Source organism: Apteryx mantelli, chromosome 4, assembly GCF_036417845.1.
Source record: "Apteryx mantelli isolate bAptMan1 chromosome 4, bAptMan1.hap1, whole genome shotgun sequence".
NCBI classification, from domain to species: domain Eukaryota; kingdom Metazoa; phylum Chordata; class Aves; order Apterygiformes; family Apterygidae; genus Apteryx; species Apteryx mantelli.
This window is the reverse complement of record NC_089981.1, coordinates 78,713,057-78,737,624: the sequence shown is the minus strand read 5'-3', so window position 1 is coordinate 78,737,624 and position 24,568 is coordinate 78,713,057. Positions and strand designations below refer to the sequence as shown.

Here is a 24,568-nt window from a genome sequence, read left to right as displayed (position 1 = left end):
CAAATAAATAGAAAAAAAAATTTCTTCCCAAAAGTCCTGTTGCTACATTTGCCTATAATGGAAATGTATTCACACATATGAGAGTCAAAATAATGAACATGAGAGATCAGAGCTGCAAAAGGCGATTCTTTATATCTAGCAAAATATGCATATTTTGGAGGTCAGCGAAAATCTTGTAAAAAGCAAGAACTTTCCAAATGTTTGCCCCTCTTTAAAGGGAGGGAGGAAAAAAAAAAACAGAGCAAGCAATTTGAATTTCAAGTCAACTCTCTTAAGGCTTCTGTTTATATCACAATCCAAAGAGATATATCTCTCTTCTGTTTACCTTGCTAAGGATAGGAGGACCATGCCAATGAAGACAATTATTTGAATTTGTTACATGATCTTATTTGATTTCAATGAAAGTATTATAAGTTTAATAGAATCTTTTGCTGTTTGAATACTTGCACTGGTTTGGCTTGGCATGAAAAACCTGAAGAGTCATCTTAAAAAACAGCTAACAAGGAACTGACTTTCAGATCAGGGAATCCTTCATAAGCATAAAGTTGGCACAAACTGTTCAAGCCAATTTCTGATTAAAAAAAGGGGCTCTCGAGACACATCTGGAGATGCAACCCTGGACTGCTAGCAGCACTAATGGCCTGCAGATCATGTTCTCACCTAGAACAGCCCAGAAATGGCTTCAGTTTGTGCCACAAACCTCCCCAAGTATGCCAGGAACAAGTGGGAGGAAGAGAAAACTGTTCTGGCATACCTGAGGGTCAGGCAGCAGTTTTGATAGCCCATGATACTTTCATTTGCATTAATAGGTTCCCAGATACTACAAAAAACTTGTGTGGATGTTATGACTTTGTTTCTGTGTGTTGCAGTTAAACTTCTTCAGAAGAGGAAAGTTACTATTTTCAACAATATCAGTTACTAATTTCAACTAAAAAAAATAATCAAAATAGTTATATATATGAGAAAGCATCACAAAGCACAATAATCATCATCCTAGGAGACTTCCAGAGGAAAGCAACCTCTGGACACAGTATAGTTATTTACAAGTAGACCTAATGGAGACTCCTTTTGTGAGGTAGGGTCTAGGGAGGAAGATTTTTAAGGTATTTAGAAAGCTCTAAGCAACTGTCTCGCATACTCATTAAGCAAAAAGAGTTCTAAGCTTGTCTGAGTCACTAGTCTTTAGAAATTTAATTTTTGCAGGACAATCAAATGACAATACTCTCAGGAAACAAGAAATATTGGCAAACTGACATTTCTTCAAGTTTTAGACACAAGCTGACCTACTAGTGTCAAAATAAAACAAAAGCTGAACAGACATACCAGGAGTATGGGGGAGGAGTGCTGTGCTTTTCATGAAAAAGGGGGTTGCAAGATTCTGTTCAATTTGCGTAACAAGATTTTCCTAGCACTGTCAGAAATGCAAGGAAAGACATGAGGCAGACCAAGTGAACTAAGCTGGTGTATTCAGCATTCCTCTAAAAGGTATTTTTAAAGGTTTCTTAGGAAAGCTGATTTTAAAACAAGTCAGTTATTCAGTAAATTATTTAATCGACATGCATGAACTACACTGTCCTCCTCCTCCTTACCTTGAGAGGCAGAGAAACAGAACACAGCTGGCAGTTACTACATGCTGCAACACGGAAAATGAGAATTGCTCACCGTGATCACTGTACCGCCGTTGTTTCTGGCTAGAAGATATGCTTCTCTGAACTTTGTGATGAGGAGATTGTCCAGTGCTATTATTAAGATCACTACTTGGCCTAACTTTGGCAAGTGAAAGATTGCTGCTGGAGCTTGAATCACTTGCATCCAACTACAATACAAATGAGAATATTAAAACACGGAGTTCAGACAAAACAGACTAAACATCCATCACATTAAGGGAGCAGTAACTGGGAGGCAGAGGGAAAAATTGCTCTGGTATGTAGGAAGTTTTGCGACAACAAGGCTTAGAGGCCCAGGCATCAGTGCCTCACAACATCAGGCATGACTTTTCTTAGATTCTCATGCAATTGTCTTAGGGGAAGTTGAAAGGGACCTGCAGTTCCTCAAAGGAGGATCAGAAAAAAAAAAAATCCATCTCTTCCCTTTCAATTCTCCCTTTAAGCTCTCTAAGATTTTAATGAGAAGAGAAGATACATTCCAAGAAGCCACCAGTAACAGAGAAAAAGTGAACATTTTTAGGTTGATCAGTCCTACACTTAAGTTCTTTTAAAATATTTACTGCTGACATATTCACCCTCAAGCTCCTAGACTATATAGGATAGTAAACGGCGCACAAAATCCTTATAATGAAAAACAGCTGGCCAAACAGGGCAATTCTTGGGAGCCTAAAGAAAATTGTTTACTGATGATAACTGAGACCAGGGTGAGAACAGACACAGCATCCTTTGGACAAGTGGACAGTTCAGTTGGCACTGCTGATAAAAATCACCTGATTTTATGTTTACCGGACACGTGTGCAGGAATTGAATTCCTATGGTTATTGCATTAATTTCTGCTTCTAATTTTGCTGAAGGACACCTTGATTGTTTTGTTTCTTTGCATTTGTAAGAGTGATACTTACCTCTGATGATTTCCTTCCTAGCAGTAAGTATGTAGCTGTGATTTCATCATACTTCATTTTACTAAGGGATTCTTGAATTTCCTCTTGAGAATATCCCATTCCTACCATAATATCTACAAATGAACAAACACTCTGTAAGTAATTGAAATACTCTGATGTTTATGGTGGTTAAGTGTTAAATTCAAAAGCAAGAAGTGAACATGTAAAGAATGAAGCAAAAGATTAAGTGTGAGAACATAAGCCTAATGCAACACCAACATTAAAAGACTAGTTACACTTTCCGAACAATAAACATTCACAGCAAGCATGGACTGGGGAAAAACACATACATAATACAAACAGCATCATGTTCTGAAAAATATTGGTTTACCTATTCTTTTCTGGTCCGAGATGTCTAGTTCTGGTTCAACAAAAGGTTTAAGTTCATCCTCCTCATGCCCTGCATTGATCCACCTGTCCTTCATAATTTGCTGCAAAGAAAGCTTTCTTGTTAGTAGAAAATACTTATTAGCAAAGAAGAGAAGCTACTGAAAGAACGACTTTCCCATCTATCAAACACTAATGCCTTTTTTCATTTTTCTTTTCTGGAACAGTCCCCAGCACCAACTTAATTTTGTTTTGCTCCAGTGAGGGAGACTATACATGCCAAGGCAGATTACTTCCTAATCAGCTATTTTCTAGCACACAGCTGAAAAGTGAAAGCCCTTAACAAAGACCAAGAGCAACATGACAACTCTGATATGTCTAGTATAGAGATACTAGGTCCTGACTAGACCACAGAAGCCTTCCCTGTACAGTTCTACCTTCAGCTACAAGAACCATGAAAGGTTCTTGCTATCAAGGAAGTAAATACAATGCTTTAAACACTGCCAAAGCATATAAAAGACAACAGACAGACAGTGGATTAAACCGTATGAATAATAAAAAAAATTGAGTTTCCAACTCTTCTCTAATATTGACTGATGGCATACACTCCACAAGTCTTTCTGAAGTATTTAAGGACACAGTTTCACAAGGAGCTTTAGTTGATCTATGACTCTACTGTTCCTGAAAAGGGTGGCCCTGACTCATGTCACAAGTTGGCCGTAGCAAATCTTTTTGGCAAGGCAAATATTCAGTCAGGTCAGGGTCCTAACTCCCCATTCAGCTGTGCAGTCATAAACTGATGCTAAAGTTGCCTGGGGGCATGCAGCTTGGGGAAGATGGCATCATCCCTTCCAGCAGGAACACAGTCTTGTACAACTTTAAGTTGACTGTGAAATGGTACTTATGAGAGGGTACTTGGTCATACTTCTTGATCCAGAATGAAATTTAGGTAATTTTTCTTTGATTATACTGAATATCTTGCTGCAGAAAAACAGAGTACACTTAGTAAGAGCTCAAACTGCTGCAAGTAATAACAGCATGCCACACATGGCCAGATTTCTAAATATCATACTCCATAACCACTGAATATTGTTAGCTGTCTGATAGAAGTGACTGTACATACTGTACATCATCACCAAATCTCTCCTTAGTGTAGCCCATACATTTTTAGTGCAAGTTGCTGGAGCACTAGAGCGTTAGTGGCAGGTAGGAATGTATTATTTTTGATCTCCTCCATGACAGTACAAAATGCAAGCAAAAGGCAACCACACCATAACCTAGTAATCACTGTTTTTGGATCGCATTTCTTAAGTCCTGGTGGATGGTCCATTAATGCAGGAATCCACTCGTTAACTGTCAGGAAAAAGTTGTATGAAGTATGCAGTGTAGTAAAAAAACCTCACACTCATTTTGGAAGTAACTGTGGAGTCTGGTGTCCTGTCATCCCAACAAACAAACCTTAAAAAAAGTCGGACCCTTTATTCAGTTCCCTCAGAACCCACTCCAAATAGACTATTCAGGAACAGCATGACAAGCAGTTCAAAAATGTTTGCAAAATATGTCTAGCTCACTGAGGTCACCTATTTGTTTTATTACCTCTAGAGTGCCTCTTTTTGTTGGGTTTAGCACCAGGAAACGTTTGAGGAGGTTTTCACAGTCTGTGGACATGTAGAAAGGAATCCTGTATTTTCCCCTTAGTACTCTCTCTCTAAGTTCCTAGGTTTAAAAAAAAAAAAAAAAAGAAGAAAAAAGACCGTAAGTTGTACACAGCAAATAGCTCAACTAAACCATTAGCTAAACATGCCCTCTGAGGACAAGGTGTTCTACACAAACTCACCTTTAAGTTCTGTCCATCAAAAGGAAGAGATCCACTCACAAGGGTATAAAGAATAACACCTAAACTCCAAACATCTACTTCAGGTCCATCATATTTCTTTCCTTGAAAGAGCTCTGGAGCAGCATATGGTGGGCTGCCACAAAAGGTGTCCAGTTTATTTCCAACTGTAAATTCATTGCTAAAACCAAAGTCTGCTATTTTAATGTTCATATCTGCATCTAGCAATAGATTTTCAGCCTGGAGGAGAGAAAGAATGCTTTGTAGAATCAACTTAAAACGCTTGCTTGAAAAAACTGTTGCCCGTTTTTATTCATTCTTAAAAGGCAGAAATTTAAAACATCTATTAACATTTCCTTCCTTGCAAGCTCTTTAATTATATTTTAGTTTATCATTCATATATCCTCTATTTTAAAATCTCTGTACAATGGCTTAGATTACAGCAGCTGTTACGCTAACTGAAAACTGTGTTTTTAGCATCTGTTAGCGCAGGATGCATCCTGCACTACTGTGACTGACACTGTTAGATCTATTAAGATGAAGAAAGAATGCTCACAGTGTCCATACTTTTACATGGTATCCCTGTAGAAGTTTGGTAATGCACAGAACCTTTAAACTCTTTTCAGGTTGTTCTCTTTTTTTTTTTTTTTTAAATTACAAAGCTAGGATATGTACCACACGCTATGTGGTAACATTATTAATACAAAAGGCACATTTGAAAGAAAGGATATACCAATTCACACCAAGCTTCAAAGTTGTCATGCTTCAGTTTCATCATCACAACAGATATTGCTTTAACTCTGTGCAAGACCAAAACTTGTCACACCACTACCAAACTGCATTTTTTTTAAAATTTTTTTTTTTTTTTAAGTCCTCTCAGTTAACACTGATCTGAGTCAGAGCTGAATCTGGCCAGAAGGTGAGAGGCTATCTTCCACCAGCCATTAAATTTCTGCATTGAGAGGCCTTATGAATGCTTTTCCTTTTATTTCTGTATTTTCAACACTCCTCAAAACTTGCTATAACACAAACAATAAGAAAACCCAACACACGCTACATAATACAGGCATAATAAAATTCACACCTGGAGGTACAAAAACTGACATACTCGCTTCTTCCTAAGCGTTTTTTTCTACTCACCTTGAGATCTCTATGAACAATATGCTTTTGATGGCAATACTGCACTGCAGATACTATCTGGATAAAAAACAAGTCCAATTATATAAGTGACATCTCAAAGAAACAGACTTTTAATCAGTAAGTTCCAAATTTATTATTAGAATTGACATATACTTATGCATTCAGAGCTATATAACCAACTGCTACAGTGGCCAGCATATCTGGGGTAAAGCTGCTAAATACATAGCTACTTAGGTGTTTGTTATTCAATCTATCTGGTTTCTACTACACTTGAAAGAGGATTTTGTTTTTTCCTGTGTGACTAATTATAAGAAGCAGGGGAAGCAATGACTTTCAGAAAGGTTACTGAAGTATTTCCATTCCAGTACTGTATGCCGCTATAAAAGCCTTCCCTCTAGCCTGAAGTTTTCCAAACTCTATCCAAAGGTGATTTTTCATGCCACAGCATGGGAAGAAGAGTGTAAGAAATGCCTCAACTACTGGAGAAATTACTCGGAAACAGCTTGTTTTTCAAAACTTCAATTACACAGTGAGAAACAAGTATACATCTGGTAGAGGTCTACTTTTTACCGGCACACACTTGTATTTCATATGCTGTACAAATGCAGTAAGCTTGAAGGAAAGTCTGTCTGCCTCTCAAGTGTAATAGAATAACTTCTTCCATCATAATTCCCAAATATCAGGAATCTTCCCTGCTTTCTATAGCAAACTATAGCAACTATTTACACAGGTCTCCTACTATATTGCTTTATAAATACAGAGTCATAAGCATAACCGCCAAACTTTACATGCATAAAGGATAAAGCCATGCTTTATTTGACAGACTTTGTGAATACTAACATTTCATTGTAATGCATACACAGTTGGAATTGAGGCAGTGGATATTATGACTTCTTAAAATAAGTGAAATTGCATATAAAAATACTTTAATAAGTAGGCTTAAATAAATGTATTTGCAATTTTTGTCCCACGATTTAACAAGATTTCAAATACAAAACAATGAGACATCGTTACTGTTACAAGTAAGTCATGATCAGACTGCCCATCCTGAATAAGGATCCTCCTCTACATGAGAAAAGCAATGGTTCTCTTTCTCAATATTTAGAATAGGTGCAAGTAAGGTTCTTGGTAGGTCAAAGAACTCACCTGCCCATCATTTTGCATTTGAAACTCAAGCAATCCACGTTGTTTTGATTATTGTGCCCTTGTATTATTGAATTACGCACATGTGCAAAATCATACCTTAGAAAGTAAATATTCTATGAAAAGTTGTTTCAATTCCCTACATTTTTATCCTGCCTTCACTTATTCCTTTCTGTACTGGCTCCTTCTTCTTCTTCACTCTTTCAGACTGAGTTCTGTTTTTTTTTACAGCTGCTGATGCTGTCACAGTCTCCTTCCATGCCATCAATTGTACCATCCTTTTGGGTTTCCTTCCACTCCTCCCTGCTTCCACTACTTTAGCACCAGTCACAAGTTCACTTTCCCAGGAGCTTCCAAGGCTGCCAGCATGCCAAACACCTCTGCATTCCTGAGTAAAGCATGAGACACAGCACTATTCTAGTTGTTTCTACACTGCTTCTGCTCTCAGATAGTCAGAATCTACTGGATTATCAATGAGTAGTTTTCTTTGGAGATGCTTTTAAACTAGTCTACATAGGGAACAAGATAGAGCAGAGACTGCAGAAGCAAAGTGTCAACTCTACATGGAAGGGAAACAATACAACATGCGTAAGTAAGATTTATAACTGAAGAATACAATCAAAACTGAGTAAGATATAGTACAATGCTTCATTGGATTGAGTCCCTTGTTTTTCACCTTCCATCATTTTTTCCATTGACAGCCCCCTTACCCCCCAAACTACTTGGAAGCAACAAAATTGCTGACGCATGGCAGGTGGGGAGAATAAGGGGAGAAACAGAAGTGGCTCGTTTTTCTAGAAGCAGAAACAGGCGAGCATTGGAATAGATTTTAGGAGGGATTTCAAAATCTGTGTAATTTTAGGTTTTTAAGAACAAGTTAGAGATAGCCAAACCATTCTTCATAAAGATTATCTGATGAATAAAAGTGACGAGGATAAATGACGTCTCAGGGTTCCTTCCACACTGTTATAAGTATTTCATTTCTTAATTGGTATATACAACAGTATGATGTATTGTGCGTATTTTAATTTTCAAGATCTATCCTAACATCTGCTGGTACTAGAAACTCTATAAACTGCTTCCCCAGCTTCTTAGGGAAGAAGTGGAAAGACTAAAGGAGGCCAGTTCTAATTGGTTGTGGTAAAGGAAAGGAGAGAAGTAATACTTATTAATTTCCAATTTTATTTTTCGGAAGAATCCCTCTCGCCTTCTGAGATTTGCTTTCCTAATTTTGCATTAATTCTTACCCAGATGGGCAGATTTTCCTGTTGAATAGGGATTGTTAGATTGAACCAGAACTGCTCAGAAGGCCATAGCAGGGAAAGAGCTAAGTGATATTAAGAATGCAGAACATTCTGGATTTAAATTTCTCATACATGACTACACGAAAGGATCTTGAAATGGAAAACTGCAGAGAATAGCTGTATTTTTAGTGTTTGTATTCTTTCATGTGTTCCTTGTCAAGCATGACTGGAACTTGATCACTGTCTTTTCTAATTTTTTTCCCTGATAAAAATCCTAAGTGTGCATAACAAAATGGACTTTTTTTTTTTAAACAAGCTAGGAGGGAGACTTCTCAATTTCTGCTCTTTGCCCGCTAGAGAGAGAAAAGCTGAAATGCCTCCTCAGACAAAACACAAGTGTTTGATGCAGAAATCACATCTACCAAAGGAAGAAACAGGACTGAAAACAAGAGATAAAACAACCTATTGTAAGAACTAAGCTCAATATCATGGCACAACTGTTTCTCCAGTTTAAAGAGGGTCACCATCTGTCAAGCCAGTTAGTGAATTAAAAAAAAACCCCTATTATGTCATAAGTCTCTATCTAACACAAGAACAGCTGCACTGGATCAGATAAAAGGTCTACACAGAGCATTCTCCCTCCAACAATGGCCAAAAGCTACGTGAAGTTATTTTGGGACTACAGTAAGGGAAAATGAATAGTCTTATGACCTGTAAACCCAGTAAGGTCTACTTTCCTTTGACACTGTCCCACAGTCTCAGTCCCAGTGTCCAAAAAACTGCCAAATTCTGATCAAAGCTTTTGATATCTCTCCTGCGTGCATGCTCTCTTTAATAAAGCTTAAGCTCACATGCTAGTTTCTTTCACTGGGGCATTGGTATGGTTCTCTCTTTGTTCCCAGGCACTCACCCTCATGAGGCTTTCATGAACCTTGTATCAAGATCCTCTGAGAGATTGAGATCTTCTAAAATCAGTTGAAGTTGGTAACTATTAAGTCAGCCATTCAGGGACAATAGAGCATAGCTGCCTACTCCAGACTTTTGAAAGGAAAAAAAAGCCTTATAGAAAGAAACTTTTATACTTTCAGAAAAGAAATACATATTTCTGTATGCTTCAGTGGGTTCAAGTGATGCCATCTAGATATCTTTACAGACAGCCTTTAGTCTACTGAAATACATAAATCGGGCATGAAATCTGCAGTACATATAATCAGCTCTTAATGGGTGAAATATCCAGCTTAGCAGATAACTCTACCTTTTAAATTCTTTTCCTTCACATTAAAAAAAAAAAAAAGTTACATATGTTTTGTATTACCCACAATAGCCCATAAAACTAAGTGCTAAGTGTATTTGTAAAACATGATAGGCCTGTTTGCGCAAGTTTTCATTTAAGAGAGTCAAATAGCTGGACAAAACACTCAAACCCGACAGTTGTTGAACAAGTGAGATTTCAGTGGAATTACTGCAAGAACTATTTCCACACAATTCCTGATAAAAGACAGTGAGTACAAAGAGTGGAGAACCATACCAGTACTAATTTTCAACAGTCACATATGAATAAGAACAGGAAATCCTCTAAATCATGTTATTCTGAAGTTCTTCAAGTGACATTACAAATGCAAGGTAACAGTATGGAATTTAGAAAAGACAATTGAGATGGAAACATCTGTTCCAAAACCCAGTAGAACTGATCATGTCTCATCTAACATACAGAACAGAAGCACAGACAAGAAATCCTTAATCACAAGGGAAAGTTCTCTACCTGCAGGGACATGAAATGGAAGTATAAGATTTTTATTAAATAGGAAGACAAATTTTCCTTACTATCAAGATGTATATTACTCAAGTAATCATCTATCACATCATCTGGGGATATGAAGTCTGCAGTTGCTTTTTTGGATTGTGTGGTGGTGTCGGTGTTTATTTATTTATTGCAAAAGACTAAGAGGATAAATTCAAGATTTACAGACAGGAGAGGTTTCCGTACAAATGCTTTTGTTGCCTTCTTGTATTGGGTTAAATACCTTTCCATTTTTCTCTTTTCCTGCACTGCTACTCTTGAGCTTATTGCCTACATTGTTTTAGTATGGCTCTTATGATATGAGACACAGGGAGCAAAACAGTTGTTATACAATTTCTTAGTTCCCAAATTGTTGCTTTTCGTCACACTATCCTAAAGTCAGATTAGGAGAGTATAAAAACTTTATATAGTATTTTGTGAAAAAGATTATGAATAAAACATCCAAAAAAACAAGTAATGTCAAATTAATTCTACTTCTGTATGACTATGGTTAAAAAGTGAAGTTATCAGAGCTTGCACTCCTACACCCTGCATCAGTGAAACCGAGTGTCATATCATTGCCACAGTTTACCAGTTTAAAACCCCCATATACAATTCAAGACATTATTCTTGCCCCATTCATTATTTTAGAGTGTCATTAAACAGAAGCATAATTTTGATATTTATTACTTTTCATAATATTAACTAGATGACCCAACTGACCAAAGAGATGGAAATATAAACATTTATGAAATTCTGCACAAGAGCAGAAAACAAAATGGAATACCTCAGACGAAACATTCAGATCTGCAGATGAAATGCTAGAAGCTACAAGAGCACAGAGGTTTGGATTTTAACTAGTTAATAGAAAACTATGTTCGGTACTGCTTTATTGTAGACCGGAAATGCTTTTTACAGATCAATGAAATTCCCAAACATCTTCGCAAAGCAAGTTAATCCATCAAAGAAAATTATAACTAACAAGCCTGGAAATTATTTTGCCATGACTTTTTAGAACAGCTGTTAAATTGCATTTTTTTCATGTAAAGGACTGGATGTATGTTACACAGGCCACCTTCATTTTGAAGCTGACCTAGTTTGTAGCTGTTTGTTACATTTGAACAACCTCCAAAAGGTTACAGACCAACTGGGCTAAGGATACATGAAATCACCACAGAGGAAATGAATCTTGGAATGCAATGCACATCCAAATGAAGCAGTTGCTGTGTTTTGGCACTCTTGAGCACACTGGCACACGGCACGAAGGAAACCAGCACCTAAGAATGAACTACTAACTAACTACTAACCCCTTCAAAGTACTGCTTAAACCCAAGATTCTTCCGAGTACTACAACAAATGCACATGTTGAACATTGCTAAAAATCAAACACAAAGGATAGCAGTTTTACTCATTTTTGTAATAAAAATGGAAAAAAGCTGATGTATAGGAGTGTTATACATACCTGTCTAAATTTAGCTCTAGCTTCCTTTTCCTTCATTCTTCCATGTGCAACCAGATAGTCAAACACCTCCCCTACAATTAAATAACAAGGTACTTTAATGCCAATTTCAGAGTCTAGAGTTTCCTTTCTAGTAGTTACCCACAACAATTTCACTAGAATGATTTTACTTAAACTGAAGGTTACAGTTACAATTGTAAAGACAAAACAAGATACAACCGCAGTGAATGACAATAGCAATTTACTATACCATAATCTCCTATATAAGGAAACATTAAGAATTAATGAAAGACTGAATACAGAGAAAAAAAATTGTTTCCAATTATTTATGGTAGAAACCGAGCACCAGACTTCTATTTTGTTAAATAAGATGACCTGTACCCCTTCACAGACTTTCTCAAAAGAGTATCTTTTGCACCACAAAAATGAGCCTCATATGAAAACATCTAATGATATCTGTAAATACTGTCATACCAGTATTATAATTTCTCTGTGTGTGTGTATATACAGAAGTGTTCTAATGAAGGCAGAAAGCTTAGCTTTATCCTAGGCTTAAAACAGGCACCCAGAATAAAGTCCACACTAACAAACACAGTAGGACACATGGAGGTAATCCATCAGACCTGTAAGATGCATGGAGAAGCACTCCGGAACAAGCCCAATGTTGCATGGCTGTGGACGTCTAAAGGAGACTATCAAAACGCTAATAAAGATCTGATTTTTTTAATCAATCCAATCGTTTTGTAGCACACTGATATAGACTACAACATTCAAGCTTTAGATTTAGCCAACTGGCTCATAAAACAGACTTGTTTGTGAGAGCATGGAGGTTTTCTTCACTAAAAATCAGTAGCTAGATTAATAAGAGAATCCCTGCAAACACAGATTAATATGCAAATTTAAAAACTCTTCACCAATATGCAAAACTGATAAAGCATTGAGAAGTGGATCAAATACCTAAACATTCTCTACTGAGCAAAATACCTCCTGTTTTGCATATAGGCACCTCACCAGGGAAGAGCTCAATAACTTCACTTTTTTTTTTTTGGGGGGGGGGGGGGGGGGAGACAGACAAGAAGCAACTTCACTAACTAAAAATTAAAAAAAAAAAAGTAAATAAAATCTTATAGCAGGAAAAAAAAAGCATCTGAGCCATCTGACAGTGTATCAGATTTTCTGCAGAATAACCTTACTTCACTCTGTAGCATATTATTTAAACACAACTCATCTCAGCTGTACTTCACAGCTGTTTCCTCAGAAAACTTGAAGAAACAAACTTCTTCATAATTCAGGGAAAAGGACACCAGAGAAAGTGTTATCCACTGTTTTACAAAACCTTTCAGCTGTAGGGATACAGTTTTTCTCATCTTCCAACCACAGAATTCATACAGACTGTATGTGACCAACAACCTGATAAAGAGGCAAGATGGGAAACTGATCCCTACCACTTCAGATTATTAGGCCGTCCTGCCTTGCACTACGCCGTACATGTATATAGTACTGCTGCTCGCAGCCTCTTAAACCAAGACATATTTCTCCATTATTTCAGTTAAGATCCTTGTTACTTTAGAGAACTGTAGGCCCTTCTATCTTGTGGAAGCCAATCACTAGATGGCAACAGGACTTCACTTTTAAGTGAAGCACCATCAAAAAGAACACAGAGATGCCTCCAGGAATACTAGCAAATGCTAGAGGAGTATTTTACCATCCTTTTTTGTGTTTAGGCACAGCTTTGCTGAGCACTCAGGGAGCTATTGGAGGACAACGTATGCAGGCAGAAAATCTGTACCTGATATATGATAATTAGATAAACTTCACATAATGTAACATCAGGGTCAAATTCAGTGCTGAAACTTTTTTCTCTGAAATCTCTGCATCTCCCTCCCAAACCTGAAGAAGAGCCTCAAATCTTTGAGACTCCCAGCAGCTGATTCTGAAGAGTCACACTGAAAACAAGTGTGCTATTAGGTTTTAGCCAGCAAGGAGTAATTTAATCCTCTATACCTAGATTCCAGTTCTGGTGAAAGAGCATGACATTGCACAATATATATTTTTTTGCTCAACAATCAGGAATAAGTGTTTAAGTTCCTCTATAACTTCCCTCCTAAAATGGACAAATGACTAAGCCCAAAAACTCTGATAGTAGAAAGTCTGTGACTAAGATAGGTCAAATGTCATCAACATCTGAAAACCAGAAGTACTGGTGCCTTAGTAAGTGGGAGTTAAAAAAACATGGAAAATGTTGCATCTGAGTATGTTTTTACCAAATATCTTGTGAGAACGAAAACACTAGACGAAGGGTGCTGAATACAATAAATTTTAAAAGTTAACATTTGTTGTAGACAGGAGCAATCTAGGGCTGAATATAGATTCTGATTAAATTCAAAATATGAAAACAGAGCAACTGTTCTTCAGTTGCAACAATTCAGGGTGTAGTTTTACAAGTTATACGTAGCCTTAAAAAGCCCCAGAAAACATAAAACATTTTGCATAAAATGTTACCCTACCATGACATTAATATTTTCTAATAAAAGAAAGCAAAACTTCAAAGTAAGTGCTTTCTATTACTTGGCAACTTGTTTATAATCACAGCAGAGATACTTACCCCCACTTGCGTATTCCATTATTAAATAGAGAGTTTTTTCAGTTTCAATGACTTCAAATAATTTCACTAGAAAAGAAAGCCATTTTTTAATCAATTATCTAGTTACAGAAGTATTGTTCTAAGGTAACTCCATAAGGGATTCTTTTGGAATTGCTGCTTGACAATATCAGAATATTTCTCTGAAGAAGCTTTTTCTATCTGATGTTCCAAAAATGGAAAATACTGTATCACATTTGGTCAACTCACAAGGAACAGTATTTTGTCGTGAAACAATACTATGCCTCAGTTTGGTGGGAAAAGCAACTAAACTAAGCGTAACTTCCACCAATCTGAGCATCAGCTATAGCCATTTTAATGCACTGTACTGACATACATTGTGACAAGTTATCAAACAGTCTGCTCGCAGCCCTGTAACAATAGCACATCGCCTAAACCTTACAATTTTGAACATAGTCTTGACCACTGCTTGTTTTTAGTATATACTTATTTTGAATGAGAACTTAAATGCAGGAGCAAAGTGAACATTACACTCAAAAAGCACAACATTAGCAATTAAAAAGCCATCTAAATAACTGTTTTGTACAAACATCCAAATGATTCTCTTTTTTTTCTTTTTAAACACACACAACTCTGACAAAATATTTATTACTGCTTTACAGTAAGTTAAGCCCTGGTGCAAAATCTTCTATTAAACTTATACCAAATCAATTTTAACAGAAAAAGCTAGCATTTCTCCAGAGTTGGAAATTATGTGAAAAAAACAAGGTACCTATATTTGGATGATTTAAGATCTTCATTATTCTTACTTCTCTAAAGAGCTGAAATAAACATAAAACATGAAATAAGTTAATGAAAGTAATAGGTAACACCCATTCCTCCTAAAGTCCGATCATTTTGATTTACTTCTTTAATTTTAAATGCAAAGGGCAAACGTACTATTAGCATTTGAGTGAAGTTCATGAAATAAGCATTTACTGGAAGGAGGAGTTAAGTGCTTGCTTCTTTTAATCCCCAAAATAATCCCCCTGCAAACTGAAAAGAAAAAACCCACTAAGCACTCCAGATAGCTCAGGAGACCAGTGAAGTCTGTGGTTCCCAGACTTTTTGGGCCAAAAGTCCATTAAGAACCTATAGAGCTTCTTCCTGGCCACTAAATATCATATCATGCCTTTTTTTTTTTTTTTACTTCTTTATAGAAAATACTGTTTTCAAAGCTTTATGAACCCCCTATAGAGCACAGCTTGAAGACCACTCTGCTATAATACTGGCATGAGTTCAGCACTCTTCAGTATGTTATTAAAGCCCAATCTCCTAGCACACCATGGAATTACTATGCAATATGACAGGAATTTGCAGGGGAAAATCCGCTGCTTATTTCACAAAATGGTGTGTTATTCAACTATACCAGCAACGAGCAAATTTTAAGCACATATGGGAAGGCCAGGCAGCTTCTTGACCATTCAAAAGTGTTACTCTAAGATGATTGAGGCATGGTAACATCCAGTTTGGGATTTGACACTACGGTTTCAATATCTCTCATTGCCAGACATCCACCCTCCAAGACAGCTGATCCAGTATAACACACTAATGTACCTGCCAAAATTAATGGGACAAAACACAAATGGTGTCTTCCTGACCAAACAAACCCTAGCCAGTAGAAGAAACGCTTGACATCTAGACCATTGCTTTAAGGGTAGAGTCTCATAACACAAGCAAGCTGATCTAACTGCTATGGAAAGGAATCATCCTGCTCCCAACCCTCTTCACCATCTACTTTCGTATATGACAGGTTTCTACTACTTCCCTTTACACAAGCATTGGTGCTCACCTGGACCAACTCCCAAGGAATAAGTTTAACAGAAAGCTTCACCAAAACTAGAACTCCCCAAAACAAGAACAGTTCACCCAAGAGTTTTCTGTTGGTGTAGCTCCCTTACCTACCCCAGCACAGGGTAGGCCTCCTACAGCTGGACTGTAATATGGGATTTGCATCTAACAAACCAAAAATGAAAACAAAGTCTATTACTGATCAGTTGTTAACTATTTTCATCTTTGAAAATTCTCTTCTCCAAAAGACAATTTTATAAGATGTAAGATAAATCTGTAAATGTAAATATTAAAAATGCCATTGGTATTGTTACTACAATATAAAACACTGCTTTTAACAAAGCTGTTTAATAGCGAATGAAAGAAAAGTAGTCCTATTTCTTCTCTCAGAGAAGACCCAATATAAAAAATTATTATGAAAGCCTTAAGGTACAATACTATTGGATTTCCATTCTCTTATCTTCCTACAGCCACTTTTGAAAGGCTTAGTAGATGGGGAAAAAAGTCAAACAATTATCTTTTCAGGCAGTATGCTTACATGGTAGATGCGTATGTATGTATGTATGTGTATATATATATATATATATATACACACACACATATACACACACACACACACACACACACACACACACACACAATATAAAAAACTGTTTCCCCTCTGCAGGCCCCCCTATGCCAGCCCAAGACTCCAGATGGTCGACTTTCTCAAGTCTTGATTATTTTCTGATTGCTCCTTCTTTTTGAGGCATGCTATCAAGTGGTTTTATTATAAATCTAACACTAACTTCTACAGCAATACCAATAAAGTAACAGCACATACTGAACTTAACACAGAAAGACTGAAGCAGAAAGTATGCAACTCCCCAGGAATGCAGACAAGAAAGAAAGAAAAAAAAAGATTTTGCAAAGTAAGAGATTAACAGCATTGTTACTAACAGTAAGAAAGCAAGAAGTGCTACTATAAGATTCCCCTCAGGTCAGATTTCACGTAAACATAGTCACATTTAATATCTTCTCTTTATCACTGATGAACCGGAAATCTGTAGGTGTAGTTACTCAATAAAAGCAAAAAGGAAAAAAAAAGTGAAATATAGGAAACAAAAACACGCCAAGAGCCAACAAAACAGATTCCTTCTGTCTTTATCTCTTTTAATAAAACAAACTGCAGAATAATCACAATTTGAAGACCAGTTCTACCTATTTTCTCTTCCTTTCCAATGTCTCTGTAAGGGTAACATTTGGGGAGCAACCTTTAAACTCACCAAGAGACATCCTTCCCTTTGCAATGACTACAGCTCTGAATGGCACACTACCTGGATGTAGAGTAAAATAAAACAGTTTCCCCAATGCTTTTAATTATTTTATAATCATTGTCCAGGTTTATGACTGACCCTTTGCTAGATGAGGAGCTGCTTATACACCATCAAGACTGAATAATAAAGCCTGTTGGGTCAGACTTGCACCAAGTACAACTCCACTGCTGCACCGATGAAGAACTTGGCTGCTATTCAGCCATTAGCCTATTCACCATCACCTCACCCACCTACAAAGGTATTTTCATGAGTTTAAGTATGCGAATATAGTATTGAGGCTCAAAGTCATAACTGGAAAAAGGTACCACCAAACAAGAAGAATCAACCAAAGGCAATACAGAATAAGACGGTAAGAACTAGGCTAAAATTTGCAGTATCATCATCTAAATTAGTATACTCATTAACCTAATCTTTTTATAAAGAATGCTTTCTTCACTGGAGCTAGCTGCTTCCTCTATTGTACATAGTACAGTTTGATGGTATAACGTAACCAAGCTCATACCATATTTTGGGCTGATTTAAATACCTAATATGCCCACAAAACCAGTACTCTGCATTACTAACCCTAATGAAGTACGTCAGTAAGTAGTTTCTACATCAACTCTTTGTTGAAGTGGGTGACTAGAAACAAGCATTTTTCAAAAAGGTATTTCTGTCTTAGAGGAAATTCAAAATATAAATACTTCAAAATAAGATACAAACACCCAATTCTTTACTATAATTTTAGTTATTTAAACCAACTAGGGGAGCACAATCTGAAGGCATTTACATGTTATGTTTGGCATTTTGACACAGAGAGCAGCTTTAACAGCAGCATTTACAAATGTCTGACATTGTATTACATTATTTCTGATAGAGGAATAAGACACTTTCAAAAAGTATACTTAAAGAAAAAAAGAGGTTTTCCACATTCATTCCCCCAAAACACTGTGTGCATCAGCTTTCAATAAATGAAGTACTCCCTATTTCCATACTTTCTAAAGCCCACATTACAGTTCATTAAAGAGTCAGGTATCATGGGGAAAACAAACAAACAAAACACACCGCTGAATCTGAGGTCCTTTGACATGAGGACACAGAAGAAGGTGTAGCAAGACATAACATCAAGGTTCTCAACTCAGAAGTGGAAAGTTATTTTTCTTCATTGTAAGAATTTACTTGTCTTAATAAGACCATAAAGGCAGACTATCAACTTAAAACTGTACTTATCAGTTTAATTTATAATACAAAGATTAAAAACTACTCCCGACTTGCTGAACAGCTCATTTTCAGTCAACAGGAGCTCTACAAATAGTTCTCGGCAAAGACAAACAGCCTCAGTCCGCAAAATAAATGGCTTTCAGCTTTGCTGTTGCCCAGTCCTTTGACTGTAAGCCACGTTAGATATATGGAAAGAGTTACATTTAATTAATACTGCTAGTGGACAAACTGAACAAAAAGAAACTTAGCAATGGAAGCACAGATGCATGCTGAGTAATAACCCTGTATCAATTTTACCTGAGCTTTACTGCGCTTACTCCTTAGCAGAAGGAGGGGGTGGGAGAAGGAACTATTGTTTTAAGCTGTCTTTGTACACGTTGAAAGACAAAATAGAAGAGTTCCTGCATTAGATATTGCAAGAGTTTCAATCACAAGTGACTATAAAAACACGGAAAAAGGGAAACGTTTGCTAAACAGCAAGTCAGTACACCAGCCAGATGCAGAGCTCTACCATATCCTGGCCCCCGTCCCCCCAAAGGGAGAAAGATGTTCACAAGATACTGTCCTAAGCCAGTTCAAGCTTTAACTGCGTATTAGGCTTCTCTTGGTAACTCCCCACTGGATATGCCCTATATATAATTGGGAGCCCCACTCAGGAGGCCTTTACACAATGCAAGAACAAATTTGCCTCAAACAGATCACAACTCAAAAACAGAGGCAAAATACATTATGATCAGAAAAGTCTATGCATTTTAAATTCTCATCTTTTCCTTGCATCTTTTAAAATACTGATTGACCAAGGGCGAAAAAGCACACAGTATATATTAAAATTGATGGTTTAAGAACTCTAAAGCCTTATACAAAACAAGGTGCCCAAACAAGTGGCAAACACATCTGCACATAACAACCAAAATATTTGGCTGAGGAGCCAAGTTCTAAAAAAGGAAAATGAGAAGTGATTTAGTGTTATTACAGAGTCTTGGTAAAAATCTTGCATATAATGGAATTACTTATGCAAAAGGAAATAAAAAAAAACAAAACAAACTTTTTTTTTTGTTTAGGAGGAAGTGAACTACTGCAGCACCAACACTTGCTTCCAGTGAGACTGATATTCACAGGGACTGGGTACACGAGTACATTTTTGGAGAATAATGAATATGACTAACAGCGCTGCCATGGGAAAAAAGCTCTAAGAATTCCCTTTTCTTTTAAAGCAGGGAAGTACCCATTACAGTTTCCTCTTCACTAAGAAAAGCAGTAGAGTAGCAATTAGATCCCAAAACAACAGTTAAGAGTAGCTGCATGGGGCTACCACAGACTGCCTAAGCAGCAGACAGGAACCCTTCTTCTTGTGAAGAATTGCACTGCTGAATATTTAACTGCCAAACCTGCAGCCACCAGTACCTTACTGACTGCTACTGCTTTAGAGAGGAAGGCAGGGCCTTCACAAGGGTAACTTTTTTCTGGCAGCAGAAGTGTCGGTGTGGAAGATGCGAGACAAAGGATTGGACTCAGCAGACTAAGTCAATCACTGCTCGTTTCACCACCTAAGGACGAACATGATACGCAGCAACACCACAGCTGAGACACTATACACCATACCCTCTTCTCTGCACAGCCCTTCCCTCCCCACCATACCTCAAATATTTTATTGCTCCCTCCAGAAGTGCAAGGTCAGCAGCACTTCCATTTTCATTTCCCCTGAATCTACAAGCAAGTAGTTTGCTTTGAATACACTGAGACTATGACATTGCTGACACTACTGGGGGGAAAAATTTGGGGAAGAGGTTTCAAAAAGCCTAGATGAAGCAAAATTCATAAGTAGTGCATTGTGTATTAAAGTCTGCCTTTACTCCGTTTACCATGACAAGCAGGCACTTAAAATTAAGAAAACGACTTTGTTTCTGAATTGAGAACACCTACATTACATCTTGCTAGACCTTCTTCTGTGTTCATATGCCAAATGACCTTACAGAAATGAGCAATTTAGCAATTTCACTCCTCAAATTTGATCCGATTTCTACCCCGCTATTTTGTACCAAGCCTCCAGACTCCCATTTAAGAAGGAAAAAGTCACTGATGCTCAGAACCTAGTGATAGACAGTACCAATCCACAAATCCCACTTTAAAAATCTGATTTTATAAATTTTGGAGAAAAAAAAAAAAAAAAGACAACTGAGACAGAGACATAGCTTTTGTTTCCCTTCAAAGGGCTCCAAGCAGTTACAACTATTTACTAGGTATTTCGATTTGCACACGTTTGCCAAACAAATCAACTTTATCTAACTTACCATATAACCTAATTTACATTTTATTGCCTCCCTGTTTTCCCAGAAATTACCAGAAAGTCAGAGATTAAGTTGAAAATACTTGTGAGAAAACTGGAACCACATTATTTCCTTTTACACAGCCTAAAGAGTCACTAGGAAGTACCAAAGCTGCTACCCACTTGGAAGACTCAGTCTTTCTTCTATAGGTTATTCTTCGTCTCTCAAGTCATACAATGTAAGAACTTGTGTATTTTTCCAATTTCCTTTGCAGCTTTAATTTTGATAAAAACATCTAATCATGCGATCTTTTTAGTATTTGCATAAAATCCAAATGTGTATATTATTCAGTTTACTCTGGTTGTACAATTTAATTTTGTTTGCAGGTAAGTTCTGGGTATTCTCTCAAACAGAAACATTGCATGAAGCTTTTTTATCAAAGTATACAAAAGTAAATAAAAAGCCTTTGACTGCAGCACTTAAAAGAATGGACAGAGTTAGAAAAGTCCTAGGTAAAAGTGACATTTAAATGTACTTCCTGCGGGCACTCCAAAGCAGATTGGCTTGCTTGATGAAAGAGCAAGACTTATCACTACTTACTAAAATAGATAAGGCAATACAATTGTAACAGCACACAAAACAATTGAGGCTAGAGGGAAGAAACCAGAATAGCCATGCTCAAATTTGTTGCTGAAAAACCACAGCACCTTTTCTGCTGGAAACTATATGAAGGCATAGATAATGTTTGGCCGTACAGTCCAGAGGCAGCATTTTCATGGCCAGTTTAAGGGGACAGAACAAGCCTTGTATTTGTAAATTTAACAAAATGACCAGCATGAGGGAGACATGGGGGCATGACATCAAACCGCAAACATCCTCTCTGCAGGGTTAGACTGTACTTTAGAGACAAAGGAAGCCAGATGACATCTTACTGAGTTTACTTCTCAGGAGATTTCATTAACTTAAAACAAGAGGAGCTAGCAACACTTTTCTCAGTTTACAGCTCTGTAGGAACTCATCTATAAAACCACATATGCATCTTGAACAACTGCAGGGCTGTCAAAAATGTCTGTTACAAACCCAGTTACTAAATAGTCAGATGTGTGCAAGGAATGCAATGCTTCAGATTCTCCAGCACAGGCATTCAGGGTTAATGGAAGGAGGTGGTGAAAGGAAACAAGTTACAAAACAGTTGAAAGATTAAATGTAAAAACCTACCTTTTGTAGACTAGTTGGGTTCAGCTGTGTTTTGTCAATTATTTTTATGGCAACCTACAAGAAGAATTATTAAATCAATATTTTCAGTATGAACAATTGTAGCCACGTTACAAGAAAGATAGGTCTAGTAACAGAAATGGAAAACATGAAAATAGCCCCAAAAAGTTTCTTCAGAAAATTATATACTTGTATTCTGTTTTAATCTGCAAGCATTTGGAATTAATGCTTGAAAGATAATTTAGTTCTACTGCAACATACTAAACAGGACAGTAGAAAAAACTCTAGTATTTTAAGGCTACTAAGAGCACTTTGTCTTTTGCTTGACATAAGACTATAACACACACATATATATATATACACGTTATATACTACATTATATCATACTATAGTGGATAATACATCATATTATAGTGGAACTTATAATACTAGATAGTACCCTGATAGACAGCAGTATGCCTACAGATTATATTTACAGAGTATAATTACACTACAGAATATGCAGTAGTAACTGTGAATGCCAATTTGTGAAGATGCTTTTAAAAGCACAAATTTCATAGCAAATTGAAAGTAATGCTGTACAAATTCTGCAAGAACTAAGTTCATCTTTGGAAATTCACTGAATGTTTGTATCATTTTGTTCCTTGTTAGATAGGAAAAGAAATATTACCCTTTTGTGTTAACAAAGACCCATGAACTGTACTGCAACGATTTAGAAAAGTTTATTCCTTTACTGCTTTTCATCTTCTCAGTAAATACTGCACAGAAATGCTAAAGAACAAAATAAAAATTTCACAAAATAACTGAAAGAGAAATTCAGTACCACAGTAACCAGTTAGCACCTGAAGATTTAAGACAATGAAGAGGCAGCAGAGATGAACCTCAATGTAATGCAATGCAATTTGGATACAAGATGAATTAGAACAGGAAGGGGGACTCTTCCTAGAATTACATGCCAATTTGTATTTTTCCATCCAAAATTAGAAGTTAAGCATGCCAAAAGAAACTCAGCAGGATCCAGGGGGATGGTGCCTCTCAAAGAAGCAAGATGCTGCAACTCAGCTGATTGTAATACCTTACTGGTACTAGGCAAGGGCTCTCAATTCCCCTTGAACTTTTGGCTCAAATAGTAGACACTGCTCCTTCCTATGCCACAGCTCCCATTTCCCTGCATCACTGTGCCGTCTCTGTTTTCTCATCGAACTTGGGGTTGGAAACATATGGAATAAAGAATACCTTAAAACAAACCAAACTTTTCGCCCTCCATTCAAGTGCAGAAACGCATGGATGGATGGAACATCATGACGGAGAGGGTGAAAGCAAAACAGCATTCGACATTTGGGTACATCAGGGAACTGTATAATGAGTATGGGGTTTTCTGAAACTGAAATTTGAGGTGCATCATATGGTGAGGTCACCAAGAGGCTATCTAAGAACATTTTTGTTTGGGGAATATTTTCTTCTAATGCATGCTATTGAAATTAAAGATCACTATTTCCTGAGGCAAAATTCCACTACAAAATCTTGAGAAATCACTTCAAAAACAAAACATTAAGCAATAGGCAATTTTATATTTGCAGCTGTGTACGAAACCAAGAAAGATTTTATCTCTACCTTTATGTCTGTTGAACTGTTCTCACCTAGGTAACAAAGTTATTTACTTTCTGCAACCTCTTCAAACTAGACTGGATACAGAGTGACTACTACCTTTTTCAACAGAGAATAATGTTATTTTAAAATGATCTGGTGTCTCAAGACAATGTTACAGAACACAGCTGTTTGCTTGTTTAGCACATCCTACTCAGAGGACAAGTTACATTTGTGTCTGAGCTGTACTAACTCTGATGAATTTTGAAAGACCAAAAAAAAAAAAAGTTTCTTCAGCCCATGAACTCTTAAGGCATTGGGTTCCTGCAAAACACAAGTCCCCTGTTACCTCTGTGCACTGGCACCAGATGAACAGAAAAGTCTGACACTGGCAAACAATTTCAGCCCTGCAGATACAGCAACGGTACACACCTCAATTTTCTGAAAGGTAGACTTGCACGACTGTTCAGTGCACTAAATATAACCTTAAAGGCAAGGTGAATTTAGAGAATTCCCATCTGTATGAACACTGAAATTACAATGTGTTAACACTGACTTCGAGAGCTTGGAGTGACAAGAACAGGGAACAAATTCAGGCTCCATGACAAGGTCTCCAAACCATAAGCAATGGGAGCCTGCCCCCAAGAATATTCCTGACAAGCTTGAGGAAAAAAATCCTGTTTTATTAAGCATAGTTAATGAAGCATCAAACTGCCTTCTAAAGTAGAGATTCTGCTCTCTATACATAAAGCAAACCTGGAAAAATTTCAAGCATGGAGTGCTGTGGCCAATGTTGGAAGAATGCAAGTCCACCTACACCAGTACTGTGCAACATCAGCTGTGATATTTTATGTGAGAATATTAGTAGAATTAAAATTAACTTTGCTTTCACCATTCACAGTAACAACACTTGAGACATTCCTCCTACATGGCTGGAATGCAGGAGTTATTAAAGCAGTCAAAAAAAAAAAAGTTGAGACGCTGTGAGCAACTTGGCCAAATTGCTTCCATTCAAA

At 37.0% G+C, this 24,568-nt stretch overlaps 1 protein-coding gene across 5 annotated transcripts in view; it reads right to left on the bottom strand.

Annotated features, from left to right (window-relative positions):
* MARK3 (microtubule affinity regulating kinase 3) overlaps nucleotides 1-24,568 on the bottom strand; it is a 65,094-nt gene that overhangs the window by 23,356 nt on the left and 17,170 nt on the right. For all 5 annotated transcript variants that reach the window (XM_067295026.1, XM_067295025.1, XM_067295027.1 and 2 more), the window contains exons 3-12: nucleotides 21,969-22,022; nucleotides 14,910-14,958; nucleotides 14,141-14,206; nucleotides 11,539-11,609; nucleotides 5,910-5,966; nucleotides 4,773-5,009; nucleotides 4,532-4,651; nucleotides 2,940-3,039; nucleotides 2,570-2,682; nucleotides 1,663-1,816 (exon numbers count right to left, since the gene is read on the bottom strand). In XM_067295026.1, coding sequence (XP_067151127.1) covers nucleotides 1,663-1,816; nucleotides 2,570-2,682; nucleotides 2,940-3,039; nucleotides 4,532-4,651; nucleotides 4,773-5,009; nucleotides 5,910-5,966; nucleotides 11,539-11,609; nucleotides 14,141-14,206; nucleotides 14,910-14,958; nucleotides 21,969-22,022 — 1,021 coding nt within the window. The remainder of the gene's footprint in view (nucleotides 1-1,662; nucleotides 1,817-2,569; nucleotides 2,683-2,939; nucleotides 3,040-4,531; nucleotides 4,652-4,772; nucleotides 5,010-5,909; nucleotides 5,967-11,538; nucleotides 11,610-14,140; nucleotides 14,207-14,909; nucleotides 14,959-21,968; nucleotides 22,023-24,568) is intronic.